The 13849-nt window shown below is 45.2% G+C and overlaps 1 protein-coding gene across 1 annotated transcript; it reads right to left on the bottom strand.

Moving 5' to 3' along the window:
• Positions 1-5830: 5830 nt before the first annotated feature.
• Positions 5831-11942, bottom strand: LOC136059981 (1,25-dihydroxyvitamin D(3) 24-hydroxylase, mitochondrial). The gene is made up of 12 exons (XM_065754178.1): positions 11712-11942; positions 11420-11610; positions 11163-11256; positions 10240-10336; positions 9367-9458; positions 8560-8671; positions 7582-7727; positions 7152-7318; positions 6914-6992; positions 6354-6548; positions 6154-6265; positions 5831-5944 (listed from the first exon to the last, which is right to left on the bottom strand). The coding sequence occupies exons 1-11, from the start codon at positions 11940-11942 to the stop codon at positions 6155-6157; spliced, it is 1515 nt and encodes a 504-aa protein (XP_065610250.1). The 3' UTR covers positions 5831-5944; position 6154.
• Positions 11943-13849: the final 1907 nt, after the last annotated feature.

Genomic DNA, 13849 nt, shown 5'->3' with positions numbered 1-13849 from the left:
GAATCCAAGTGAAACACTGTCAATTTGAAAAAATAAATACCCAGTTGGATCCAGATGCTTTCATTTCGCCTAAATATTGAAGAGCTTGAGGAACTGCATGTCAAACTAAGTTGCCCAGCAGCTGTCTTTCTCTTTAGAGTGACCTTGAGAATGACTCCCTGGGTCAATCTGTGCCCAAGGATGGCTCACACAAAGCTTTGCTATTGCTAAAAACGGTGGTCTGGTCCTCTCCAGCTCCATGGCCTCAGCTCCCAGACACATGTCCATGCCACTTTCCTAGTGTTGACTCCAGCAACTTTGCAGCCAAGAGGTGAGTCAGAGCAGCTCTCTGATCCTACTAAAACCAACCCCGCTGAAGAAGTTTTGGTCTGGATCAAAGTCTCATGGTTGAGAGAGGTCAGGACACATTGTTGTGATAGGGATGAAGGACAACAGCCCATAATGGGTCAGTGAACCCACAAACCGAGTTCACTCAGGGTGCAACCTCCCAAATGTGTTCATTGCAGGAGGGCTAACCCCCCCCTGGCAGTTTCACGCTGCTCCCCTATCTATGAATTCGAGCCAATGTGAATGGCTCTTATGACCCTTCTTTCCCTGATCAGAAGAGGATGCAAAGTGTAACTCCAGCAGCTAGTTAATGCCACTGAAGCATGACGTGTCTAAAGCAGTGATGAAAACAAAATTCATAAAGAAGCTTCAAAAATATATATATGCCTACAAAGGTGTCCCACACCTTTCTCGTAAGCCTTTTTCTCCCTGACTTGTCTTTGTCCATCTGTGTGTAAATAGTCATCTTACAGGCAGTTGGGTTGAGCAGAAACCTCTACAAAGATGCACTGCTGCTTCTGGAGCTGATAGAGCTGATAAAGCAATATTTCACTTGGTGTTTCCCTCAGACTGCATTGTCTAATTTGTCCTTTCAAGAAAATGAAAATGGGAACTTCATGATATTCTTTTTCTAGTCAAAATCTTTTCACAATCCCCAGAAAATGTCCGGAGTAACCTTTCTTTCACATATCTTTCAATTTCTTATTGCCATTAATAGCAAAGTGTATTGTTAAAAATGTGTCCTTGTTACTTAAGAAGGTGGCAACTTTTCACCCAATAAATCCTTCTTGGTCACATATGCTTTTTTTTTTTTTTGTAGAAGTCCAATGTTGATTCAAAAGGTTTCTCTTCTGGGAGGTATGCTTTTGACCAGTACAATAACATGATATTTGTATGGATTTCTTGATGACAACTCAGAACAGACTTGCACTACCTAACCAACTTCCATTCCTCCACTGACTTGTGTGTATTCTTCAGAAATAAACTCCATACGCTGCTGTCCACAGATCACATGGATCACAGCCCAATAGCAAGATGAATCAGATTCTAATAGGGATTTACTATCAAGGTTCTGAGAACCTAGGTTGATAGTGGAGGGCAAAGTATCAGGTGTGTGCATACCAATTTGGGAAGAACGAGGGGTAACTCTTGTACTCGCAGCTCCCTTTGTCGCCTTGTGCCACTCCACTGCCTTTTCCCTCCCTCCCAACTCAAGGTGCCTGGAGTTCATTCAGCACACAATTAAAGGCAAACAGTTAGAACTTGTCGGGAGGAACGTGCCCAAGAAAGCAAAGTATGATTTACTGTGATTATCAAATGCATTCCATTCCACACTTGTTTTGACACTGTCCCTTGGAGAAAAATATTTTGTCTCATAAAGAAGTCTCGTTGTTGCATTCCTTGTCAGGAGGAGGATTGCTCCACAAGTGCTCATCTGCAAGTAAACTCCATACTGTGAACACTTCTAAACCTCCTTTTGGATCCAAATAGCGTATATGAAGTTTTATTGCTTCTGCTGTTTCAAAGCTGCAGACTGCTGCTCATTCAGCGGAGAGAAGAGAAACGGAAACCCTCTGAACAAGAGATGAAGGTTGAAGAGCAAAAGAATATTGGAATGTAAAACACAGGGAGAAGAGAGCTGTTGGATGAGGTGGTAGTGCTCTTCCAGATACAGAAATAAGAAAGAATGGGAACAGTAACACACACGTAGAGCATTGTGCTGTCTGGAAGCATGTACACCATAACTCACAACCCGATCCCAGCTGCTGTCTCCATCTGCACCAGTTACACAAAGAGCAGCTGATGGTGGTTCCGTGCCAGTTTACATCTCAGAGGCAACAGATGTATTCCTGTGTTACCTCTCCTCACACGGAAGGGAGCCCAGGCCATGGGACTGCACCTGAGCTGCAGTGGTGGAGAGTGGAGAAAGGACAGCACTGAGCTGAGAGCACAGGAGATCCAGGCCACGTGCGTGTGTCAGCATCTCTCTGTGGCTTTTTGAAAGCTGATGCTCAGGAATACCCATGAATAATAGTTGGTAAGCATAGCGTTTCCTAAGGTAACATTCACACTTTGTCCCAAGGCATGCACAGAAGGACGTATCCAAAAAGAGCTGAACACAACCACCCACGCTGTGATATATCATTCCACAAGTCATTACAACAACGTGCACAACCAGCAGAGATGAATGAGGCTGCTCAGAGGTTTGGCCTCAGTGGGCCCTTTTGTTTAAATCCACTGAAGTAAAAAGGTAGTGTTTTCCTCTAAAGCTACACCCCTTACGTGAATTTTGGGTGTTGTGCCATGAAGACATGCTGGAAATCGTTAAGCTTCTTTCTTTTATAACAGTTTAATACACTAAAAAGCCACTGACATATGTGCAGTCCCACTGAGGTCAATGTGATATTTCACACATTTTAAATTAATGATGTGCTGAGTTGTCCTAAAATTTGTTCTGAAATTAACTTTAGCTATTAACTTTTCTCAGCATTAATTTCTGAGAGGCTGGGTTGCTTTGACACATTGGTTAAAGTCAGCTCTGACAAGGACATGAATTCTACCTCCAGTTATTGAGAACAAACATTCCTCTCAGTATGGAAAACATCGAACTGGAACACGTTATCTGTGATTTAATCACAGCACTGAAAGTTGTATGTGGAGACTGACTCGGAGAAATGCTATGTAATATCCAGTTTATAAAGAACAGAACACATATGAGAAATGCCAAGTTGTCAGTCTTGAACACTGACATTTGCTTTCTGTAAAAAAAGCAGAGTACTTGGCTCCAGCTCCATATCATTCTTATCAACATGCCTAAAGCCTGAACAGAACTGACTTCCTTCTGGATGTGTAAACGTGGTTCACTTCCTTGTTGAGAAAGTTAATGGGGAGGCCAACTAATTCATCCCATTTTATGATCCTATTATCTTTCTCTAAGGAGTAACCATAACAAACATTAATATGGAAGTGGCATTGCTGTTGTCCTTTAAGTAAGCAGCTCTGAAAGAGGCAGTCATTTCAAGGAAACAAAAAGCAGAACTGAATTCATCTAGGTGACAATAAGTAAAATGTTTCATAGAGCTTTGTTAATCCCGGAAGCATCATGCTGCTTCTCATACTTCTGAAATATGAGGATAAGAAAGCCACGCGGGTTTCTTTATGTGAAAGTCTGATTGGTCATTCATTATCTGTGTAGTTTGATAATTACCTGTTCCCTAAGCAAATCGCTTTGGCCATTTACTTTGAGGTAGCAGATTGGTGAAGTTCTTTGCAAAGCTTTCGACCAAGCTACCAGAACAGGCTTTTCCAGATCAGTGGTTATTGTACCTTTAGAAGACAGAAGAATCCAGAAGATGTACCTTTAGAATCCAGAAGACAGCACACATCTGTACCACAGCTCGCACAGAGCTGGTCAGTGCCTCAGGCACAGCAGTGTTCATGTAGATCTCTGGGTCCACTAAATTTAAAGAGTGAAATTAATAAGCAGCCCAGTAAGCACGAACTTGTGATTTACGATCCAGAAGCAATAAAGGATTTTGAAATGTCTGATTACTGGGCTGTCAAGGTAAGTTCAAATAGATAACACCTCTTGTCTTTGGTTGTCTTCAAAAGGTAAGGCACTGAAAAGTAAAGTGGTATGCCTAGAACTGGACAAGAATCCTGAACTTGTTCTGAATGGAACACTGACTTTCCATTAATGTTTGTCTTATGCTGGCACAACTCCTTTCCCTCTGATGGAGTACCACTGGTTTCAGACTCTCTGAGACTCAGTATCGATTATTAACATCATAACAGTCCCCACGTGGGCTGGCACCTGAGCAGGAGCTCCAGCCCCACATGGTGCCCGATGGGCAGCAGAGCCCTTCCACCCCCACGCAGGCTGCCCAAAGGACTTCAGCAGTGCAGGCTGCCCAGAAGGGCCCCACTGCAATGTGATTTTCCAAAACATGACAGTCTCATGTAGTGCTACAGAACCTTTGTTACACCGTCATTCACTCAGCCAGAGACAGCCTCAACTTGGCAAAAGCTGTGTGGTTTTGGTAACTGTCAGCTCTGCACGTAACCACTGGGCTGGATGTTAGTGCTGGCTGGGCAGCTGTTTTATTCCTGATGGCAGTAGCACATCATAAGACAACTGGTGATCAGGATGGAGGTTTTCTATCTGCCTCTCCCCAAGCTGCTAATTGTCTTGTGATTACAGAGCGCAAACCAAACTGGGCGGTTGGGTTTGAATTAATTTAACTTGATTTTGTAGAATTTCAAGTTCAAACCCAATGAGACATGAGGGATGCAGGGATGGGCAGCACCATATTTTTCCCTCATGAAGTCACGATGACAGATAGGATTTTTGTAACAATATGAAGACATTCATCATAAAAATGTGGATGACAGTTTATAGAAAAAAAAAGTCTTTATTACAAAACTGAGTATTACAAAACTGACTGGAAGGATTCAAATAATGCACAGATTGCTGTATACATTGGCGTATGGACACATTAAAATGTTGGAGTGTAACTGACACCAGAGGAAAACACAGGGAAACAAAATGCCATGGGAGACAACAAACACTGAGAGCTTGTGCTATGTCAGAGTATAACAAGTAAAAATAACCATTTGTGGGTGTATGTATTAAAACCTTCACTTGAAACTGTATCTTGGGAAGAGTATACTAGTGACTGTAATAGCTAATATATGGCAATGCATGCAGGGCTGTGACATCTGTAACCTACAGATACAGGTATTGTAATCTCCACAAAAAAATAGAGCTCTTGGAAATGTTCAGGTTCCTTATTTCTTGTGATGCTTTAAACATGCATTTTATATCACTTATTTGCTGAAGGAACTATCCTGTTAGGATAATCATCACCTAATAGTGGCAGAACCCATAGGATTCCAGCAATTCCATTACTGAATAAGGCCTCTCATATAAAAAAAGGCAGCTAATATTTTGCTATGAGGGTGTGATGGGGGTTGAAGTTATGCAGCCTGTAGTACTAGCAGATTGTGTGGCAGGCACTGTATTGCAAATGTTCAAAGTGAAGCACTGCACAGTTACAAGGAATAAATCCCATTATGCAGCCTTGTCCTTACTCCCCTTCTATTAAGGACGTGAATAACTTTAAGGAAAACATACTGATTTCAATAAGCTAATTTTAAGCCCTGATGTTAAGTTTGTTAAGCAGAGCAAGTTCCTTTTCCTTTAAGGTGGCTTCTCAAAGCTTTTCAACCCTGAGCTAACAGGACCAGTGCAGCAGTGGCTGCTGCTCCTCGGGTAGAGCTTAGAGCCCGTGCTCTAACAACAGCTGTATACGACATTGCACAGCTCGTGGTCAAGCTCTGTCATGCACAGTCCCTCTGCTGCACTAAACCAGTGTATTTCCATAGGCGTGTGAATGTGCATAGCATTTTTCTTTCCTTTTAACGTTGCTAAGTACAGCTGAACTAACTATCCACATTTTCCACTAGGGGAGCGTTTTGTTGGTGCTGTTTCTGTCTTGCAATTGTTCGAGGGATGCGTGTTGCAGTTTCTCCACGGGATTGCACAGGTTTTGGCTTTCCCAGTCTGTCATTTGCTCAGGAAAGGCAGTGGTAGGACTGCCACTTGTCAAGCTGTGGGCTGTATTAGAAAGAAAAAAGAATCTATATTGTGATCTGCAGCACATAGGATGGTTTGTGTTAGAAGTAATGTAACGTGACAGCATTCATTCATTCTCAAAGTGTGAGAGTACAGAACATCATCTGTTCTCTTACACTCAGATCTAGGTGAGCTTTACAGGGGATGTTCAAGGCAATGTCCCAGGCACCAGGAGACCCCCACGGCCGTACCTTACCGCCTGCGAAAGGCGATGGGGAGCTCCCTGCTGGGGATCAGGATTCCTGAGTGCAGAGTTTCCACTGGTTTGTCATCAGTCGCTACAATTCGGTACTTGCGAACGATCTGAAGCACAAATACCTCCGTTAGAAGGCTGGAGCTGCTAGGTCTGATGAGGTGGAGTGTGTGAAGGGAGCGATGTGAGAGTGCTTACCCAGCACAGGGCCAAGTGGAGCTGCAGCTCTGCTATGCGACGGCCAATGCACATCCGCTTCCCAATGCCAAATGGGACATGAGAAAAAGGGTTTATTGAGTGCTTCTGCAGCCAGCGCTCCGGCTTAAACTGAGTCCAGCCATTGAAGTATTCCTCATTGCAACCCAAGGCATGGCTATTTATCATCAGCACGGTCTATAAACAAAGCAACGGGGACAATCTCAGTGAGGAACTGGCTTACAGCTACTAAGTGAATCAGTTTATTCATGGAAAAAATACATAGCAAAAGTGAAGGCGTGGCAGCTCTCTGAAGATTAATTCAAACAGAAAAAGGTCATAGTTTCTTCAGAAAATAGTTGAAAAGTCTGAACGAAACTCTTGAAATGGAACACTGAAATATTTTTGTCTACGTTCAGTACAGTGAAGGGAGGAACGGTATTCAGATTGTAGAGATTCTTCTCCTGGATCCATCTTTTGGCAGAGTCATTTTCAGACTGAAATGTCAGTGGTTCACAGGACAGATCATCAAATTGTGCAACAAACTCAATTAATTGACTTACCCCTTCAGGTAGCACATAATCTCCTAGAACCATTTCTGTGTCGATAGTGCGAGTGGTGAACGGCACAGATGGTGTTAATCTACAGTGAAAGAAAAACATGGGTCAGGTTTCTAGCATTTTTTTCTTCCTGTAATGTGTAATAGTTTACCCTAAACAACAAAGGGCACAGAATTAGTACACAGCAGCTGGTAAAGCTTTGTGGTCATGTTGCTTTGCAGAAATTCTTGGAGAATGTTACCTCATGGATTCTTTCAGACACGCTTTTAGGTACGGCATATTCTTCATGCTCTCAGCAGTTGGGTTCTCATTGGCAGCCACAACACTTTGTATTTCCTGAAGAAGTTTCTGCTGAACGTGTGGATTGCGTGAAATGTTGTACAAAGCCCACAGCAAACTGTTGGCTGTCTGAAATAAAACAAGCAGAAATGAAAGGCTTCCACTTACAGAGACAGAAATGAGAAGGTGCCAAAAGTTCAACACCACATTTATGTCTGGCCACCGCCTCATGGCACTCTGTAAAGCCAGGGATTAGGAGCCATCCCAGATGTTCTCCACGAGTTCAGGCCGTGGAAACAACAACAGGCTTAGCTCACATTCAGTTTTTGTGATGGAAGACAGCAGGGAGTTGGAAGGATGCTGATTTTAAGAAGCCCTTGGGCCAGCTTTACCGTTTCGACTCCAGCAATCTGGAGCTCTGCAATGGTGGCATACAGCTCCTTCCTGGAAAGCTGCCCTCCAGAGTAGATGTCACACAGGAAATCCTCCTGAGGGTTTGCAGAGTGCTTTTCCAGCCGACTGTCAATCGAATGCTTGGCTGAGGATTAATGGAAAAAAGCACTAAAATAGCCATTGATATAAAATAAAAAATAGGGCTCACATGCATGATTTCGAAAGAGCACACCAACCTGTGCTCCTTTTTCTGGTGCATTATGCTGAGTAAGTAATGTTTCTCTCAGTTTTTAGACACAAATAACTTTTGTACAGAAAAACCTCCTGTAAGCTATTAGGAATTCTCCATTCTAAAGCTAGAAGAGGAAATAACTGATGTGTGGAGTGACATACTTAGCAAACAGGAATACAAGCATGTAAAATTTATTGGCTTGGATTTTCAAAGGGGATTAAGGTGTTAATGAATCAAAGAACTCCTAGCCCTCAGACTTCCCAAGGGGAAATGTAAGCTTTTGATTTACCATGGGAAGGAAACAATAAATGCCAAATTTCGATGTACATTTCCTTTTAAGCAAACAGATTTTTGCTGCATGTAAAAATTTGTGTTTCTCAAGGGCGCCTTACGAGGGAGGTTCCCTCTCAGGCTTTCTATACCTTGCCCTTAAATACATTACATGCTTTCTGCCTATTTACTTTACAACAGATTAAACTGGACTGATGATTTTACTGGCTTCCAAGTTTCTGGGGGGTTCCCTGGGGGCTGGATGTTGCCACACAACTAGTAATAAATGCTAGTCAAAAGAAAACAGTGTTCTTCACTTGGAACAGGTTTGTGGTTAGCGGCAGCAGAAGTGTCTTAATCTGAGCTGGAGGTAGCAATTAACAGCAGTATAGGGCAGTAACAAGTATGAAGAAAAATAATTTCAACAAGATGGAAACAGAGCAGAAAGGTAAGGAGTTGTGTTTAAAAAACTAACCTGTTTTAAATATATCATCCCATGCTTTAGTGTGAGCTTGCCAGACTTTTGTGTTCAGACCCTTGTGAAGTTCCACAGGTGTCACCATCATCATTCCAAAAGTAGCCATCATCTGTGGTGGAGAAAGGTTTTGAAATCTTTTTAAAACCTATTTGTAGTCTGTGAGCAAAAATAGACAGTAAAGTAACAGAACTGTAAGGGTAATTCACTGGGAAGTCAGGATTCTGGCAGACTTTCCATCCTGGACAGAAAGGATAGGATTCATCCTGCTTAGAGCATATACAGATGAAGTTTAAGCACAACTGGTGGACAGTAAGAGGTCTCTGCTGAGGATGGTTTGTCCTATCTATTTTAGGTACCTCTTTTTGACAGGTGCAAATCCCCCTTTGGCAGTGCCTCTCTCCCTTGAGAAAAGAGGGAGCCAAGAACTGGGCTAGACCAGGACTTTTAGATGTCTAAAATGAGGGAGATAAGTATCACCGGAGTCCAAGTTGCAGCAAGATGCACAGCAGGTGTGCTCGCAGGAATGACTAACCTCCAAACCCAGCCAGTTTGCATAACCCCACACAGCTCCACTCTACAAACAGCAGCATTGCACAAGAAGCATCTCTGAGGGAGAGGAAAGTTAACTAGCCAACCTGACAGCAGTATTTTGGGGATTACCCAGACATTTCTGGCATTTTTTCCTACAGTTAGGCACTATGTAAAGGACTGTGGCAGGGTGGTTGGGGATTGATGATCCTTGAGGTCCCTTCCAGTAGTGGGGGCAGAAAATCAGTACAGCCCCAGGTAAAGAGTCTTCCGTACCGTTTTAACGGCCTTGATGAAGTTCAAGCTTTCTTCCTCTACATCATGCTGTAGCAGACCAAACCTCTTTCCATACAGCACCAGGCAGATACCTGTTGTTAAGCAACATTAACATCAGCTGCTAGCAATGAAAAGGCACACGGTGTCCACCACTGGACAAGGCAATGGCATGTGTTACCCTTCTGAAAGATGTTCTCTGCCCTGTGATACACACCTGTGAGAACAGCACTTCAAAATACCTTCTGTGCATTTGCCCCAGCCCTTGTTGGAGCACTTGCACTGCAAATGACTCAGGGCTGGCAGATTCAGCAAACAGCAGGCAGCCCTACTGGAGAGGGCTGAGTTGCAGGATAAGAGGGTGTGAAGAGGCCATCTAGCCCAGCATCTTCTAGCTTCTTCCCCAGCCAGAAACCACTTGCTAACACTGGCAGCATCCCACAGCCCACTGGTTTCCACCTCTTTGCACTTGCTTTTTATATATAAATTTTTTTCTGAGCTGTCACTTCCTATTCCTCCCTTTCCAAAAGCAGCCATCACCACTGACAGTGGAAAAACAAAACAAAACACAGCTCCCATATTTTTAGGAGCTCAGCACACAGGTTGCTGAAATGAACCAGCCGTGAGCAGGCAGGTCTGCACAGCTCACTCAGCCACACAGGTAACTGCCCAGAACTGAAGAGTTTGTGTAACAACTGACAAATTTGGCATATATATCAATGGTCCCCTGGATTTTCTGCAACGTATTTTCCACGATATTGCAATTGGTAGTTTGAAAATAATTATCATCCAGTCACCACTGATCACACTTCAGTTGAAATGTCTCAGCAGGGAATAAACAGACTATTCTCAGGCAAAAAAACCCCAACCACTTACTTTCAAATGACCATTTGTTGAACTCTGAATATACATCTTCTATTTGTCCATTGTGGTTACAAATATCATCTATTCTATACATGAAGTCCTCCAGGACCTACATGATGAAAAGAAGAAAGAAGAAAATGGAATAAAGACAATATCAAATGATAAAAATCCTGTGTAATTTCACATTTCAACTGTCTCTTAGATAGCAATCTCGCATAAGACAGAATTCCTCATGTTTCCTATTCCTTTAACTGTATAATTTCCTGTGTTAACATGTTTGGATTTTGCAGGACTGTGAAGCTATTTCTGTTCGTAGTTCTGTGTACTTGTCTTCCCCCCCACAGGGATGAAATGCTTCAGTCTGACTCTGGGACAACACTGGATTTCATGTCAAAGAGGCTTAAGCTGTTTATTACAGATGCTCCTCAAAGTCAGTGAGAAACGTGGAGGTTGGAGAGGTGTTCCCTGGCAGAAGGAAACTAAGAATAATGAGGTAAAGGCAAAAAAAAGTGAGAGAAGTAAGCAAAAACTCTGCATGCAGGAGCCCATGTCATTAGGAAATATTGGTGGTGTTTTGTGGAGACTGAGGATATTAACAGCTATAGCCCACAGCCTCCAGAGACACAGAGAGGTTTGGATTCTTAATGTGGCACGCTGAAATGTTAAGTAAAGGTTTCTGAAATACCACTCAGCTGCTCCATAACGTCCCCAGCTTCTGTCAGCAAAGCTTTCCAGTGCTGATCCCCAGCACCATTCCCAATCCTAACCCCAGAGAGCTACAGGTTTCTGTGTGGACTCGCATTTGATGTGACCCCGATAAATCCTGGGTAAACCGAACCCCTCCATCTGCATTTCCACCCTCCCCCCCTCCCACCCCCCAACCCCAGGTTTCCAGGGGCACGGGGCGAGAGAAGGAACTTCTCGGAGATCAGTACCTCATTGATCGTGTTATCCAGTTTCATAACCTCCTTGGGTTTCATCAGTTTCTTCTGAAAGGCTCTTCTTACCCTCTGCCAGTCCTTTCCTTCCCTAGATGTAAATAAAAGCAGACAGAACAGGAGATTAACGCACGCATCCACGCGCAGCGAGGCATCTCCGGGCCGGGGCGGGCAGGGACGCAGCTCCGTGAATCCCGACCCGCAGCATCACCGCGTTGAACCCCGCTTAGCGGTGAGCCTGCCCTGTCACTCACAGGATCAGCAGCCCGTAGCCCTCGTCGCGATAGTCCCGATAGGCTTTCCAGGGTTTGATCTCCAGGCGCTGCGGGCAGGAGCTCTCCCGGCGGTACAGAGACTCCAGCAGGCAGGGAGCTCCGATGTGAACCGAGTCGAAAGCGCCCAGCTTCATGCGGAAAATCTTCCCAAACCTCCTGTGGTACTCAGCCTGGGGGGGTTCAGAAGAGAATCCCTCCCGATGAGCGGCGGGGCGCGCCCGCCTCGACCCTCATCCCCTCCCGACAGCATCCCCCGTCCCTCCGCGCTCACCAGCGTCTCGTGCTGCCTCTTGAGCCCCCCCTTCCAGAGCACGTCGGGCAGGCTGCCCATCAGCGGCCAGCTGGGGGGCCCGGGCAGCGCGGCCAGGGGATGCCCACGGCCCCGCACCGCGTACAGCGTGGATGCCGCCCGCGACGCTGAACCTCCGCGCCCGGCGGGGCTGAGCGCGGCGCGGCCGCAGGTGAGCGCGGGGCAACGCAGGAGGATGCTGCAGCCTCCCATAGCGGCACCGGCGGCCAGCCATCCGCCTAGATGTATATATATAGCAGCAGGGAGGCTCGCTGGACTTTCATCGGGGCCAATGGGAGCCCTGGGTGGGGTGAGGTGGGGCCGGCTTGCGTGGCCCGGCCCGGGGAGTTTGCGGGGCAAGCGGTTCACAAAGGGTTCAGGCGAGGCAGGAGGGCACGGGGCCAGCACCGGGCAAGTACCGGCCGCGGGGCTCCCGGGGGCGGCCGTGGCCGCGGTCCCAGCACAGCGGTGAGCAGGCGGCTGCCAGCGCTGCAGGTACGGACCCCGCTCGACTTGCAGAGCTGCCTCCCGTTTGTACGCATAGTAAATTTTCCCCACTCTCCCTACTCTTCCGTCTCCCTTTTTTTTCTCTCTATTTTCTTTCCAATCTTTCGGCTGTGCGAAGTGTTGGGGGTGCATCTGCACTAAGTGAGGGGGCTGAGGTGTTTGTACTGCAGAGCCAAGTGGCTGACTGGCGTGTCTTCCTTCAGAACTTCTCCTTAGGAATGATGGAACAGAAAATGAAGGGACAGAGGAAGAGCAAGTTGTGGTGGTTGGACTGCTTTTTCTTTATTTGGCTGACTAACCAACTATTTATGGAAAGGGCAAGAGAGTGAATCACCTGGGAAGGCAAAATTCCCTTCGCTATTAGTGTTGGCAGCCATCAAATTCTGACAAAAAAATAAAATCATTTGCTGCCATGAGTCTCCTATTCAGATTCTGCAGAGTAACACTCAGAGAGACTAAAACTCAGAGAGAGCTCAAGGTTTCCTTGTGAACACAGACAGAGCATTAGCACAAGTACAGCGCTCAGGACACCTGTATGCTCAGCTCTGTCCTTTCCCTGCAAGACGAACCAGGCAGGCTGAGCATCTTGCTGCAGAACAGAAAGCTGCCTGTAAAACACAGAATTCCCAGGATATGCTTCTTCGAGAACTTGATTTTCCCCTGCCCCACACCACCTTTTTCATCATTCCCCAGTTGCATTTTGTGACTCGGCTCTTAATCCCCTTTAAGTGTCTATGGTGAGTTGTTGAGGTGCACGTGTGTTTTGGACACAAGAGAAAAGGAGACGGAACTGACACTGAATCTGAGACCCATAAGGGCACATGTCTCAAAGTCAAATTAATAGACAGACCAAGGCAGCAGTGATCAACATATAGAGAAATGTACTAAAGCATGACTTCTCACTGCAGAGATTTTAGGACTTGTCTACATCCTTCCCCCTCCTGGTGATTTTCTTCTTTGAGATCACACCATGTAGACCATAAGATCACAGAGTGGGCTTTAAGATCAAATCTGGTTCAAAGTTTTGTGCATTTCTCGAGGAAATGTCCCCACAAGGAGTTGGCATTTTGTGATTTCTTTAAACCAGTTCCACTGAAGGCACATCTTGCTGCCCTTGTCAACTGAGTGCACTTGTTCAATGGTCAGTTCTGAGAAACCAGGAGAGAAGAGACAATTTGTGTGCTCTGTGGACACCTGTCTATTTAAGGAATCAGCGCGAACTCAAGTGAAGGGTCGCAGCGTCGTGTCTGTGAAATGAGCTCTTCAGAAGACTCTGGAATAGACAAGACTGCACACTGGTCAATTTTTCCACGTTCTTTTCTGCTATGGGGAAAAAAAACCACCCTGTTAATACGAAATCATCTCTATTAAGCTGTTTTTAGTTACAGAATGGAAAAGGTTTTATTTAACTTCTGTGGTCATGATGTAACTCTGGCAGGGAAGCCGGTGTATTTGTAGCTCCGCTAAGCCTGGAGCTCAGAGAGCTAATGATTGCCTCAATTTCTGGTAAAGTGCAGTTCTAAGGGCGTTTTCAGCCTTCACTTCTTCCTACCCTCCCTTTTAAAAGATTTCAAAACCAAGCCTTTGATTTTCAGCAAGATCTTTTAGCGTGA

This window comes from Cyrtonyx montezumae, unplaced genomic scaffold (assembly GCF_038088225.1).
Source record: "Cyrtonyx montezumae isolate F1298 unplaced genomic scaffold, pur_monq_1.0 scaffold_9, whole genome shotgun sequence".
Classification (NCBI taxonomy): Eukaryota; Metazoa; Chordata; class Aves; order Galliformes; family Odontophoridae; genus Cyrtonyx; species Cyrtonyx montezumae.
Note: the sequence above shows the minus strand (reverse complement) of the source record. Positions and strands in the feature narration are given on the sequence as shown.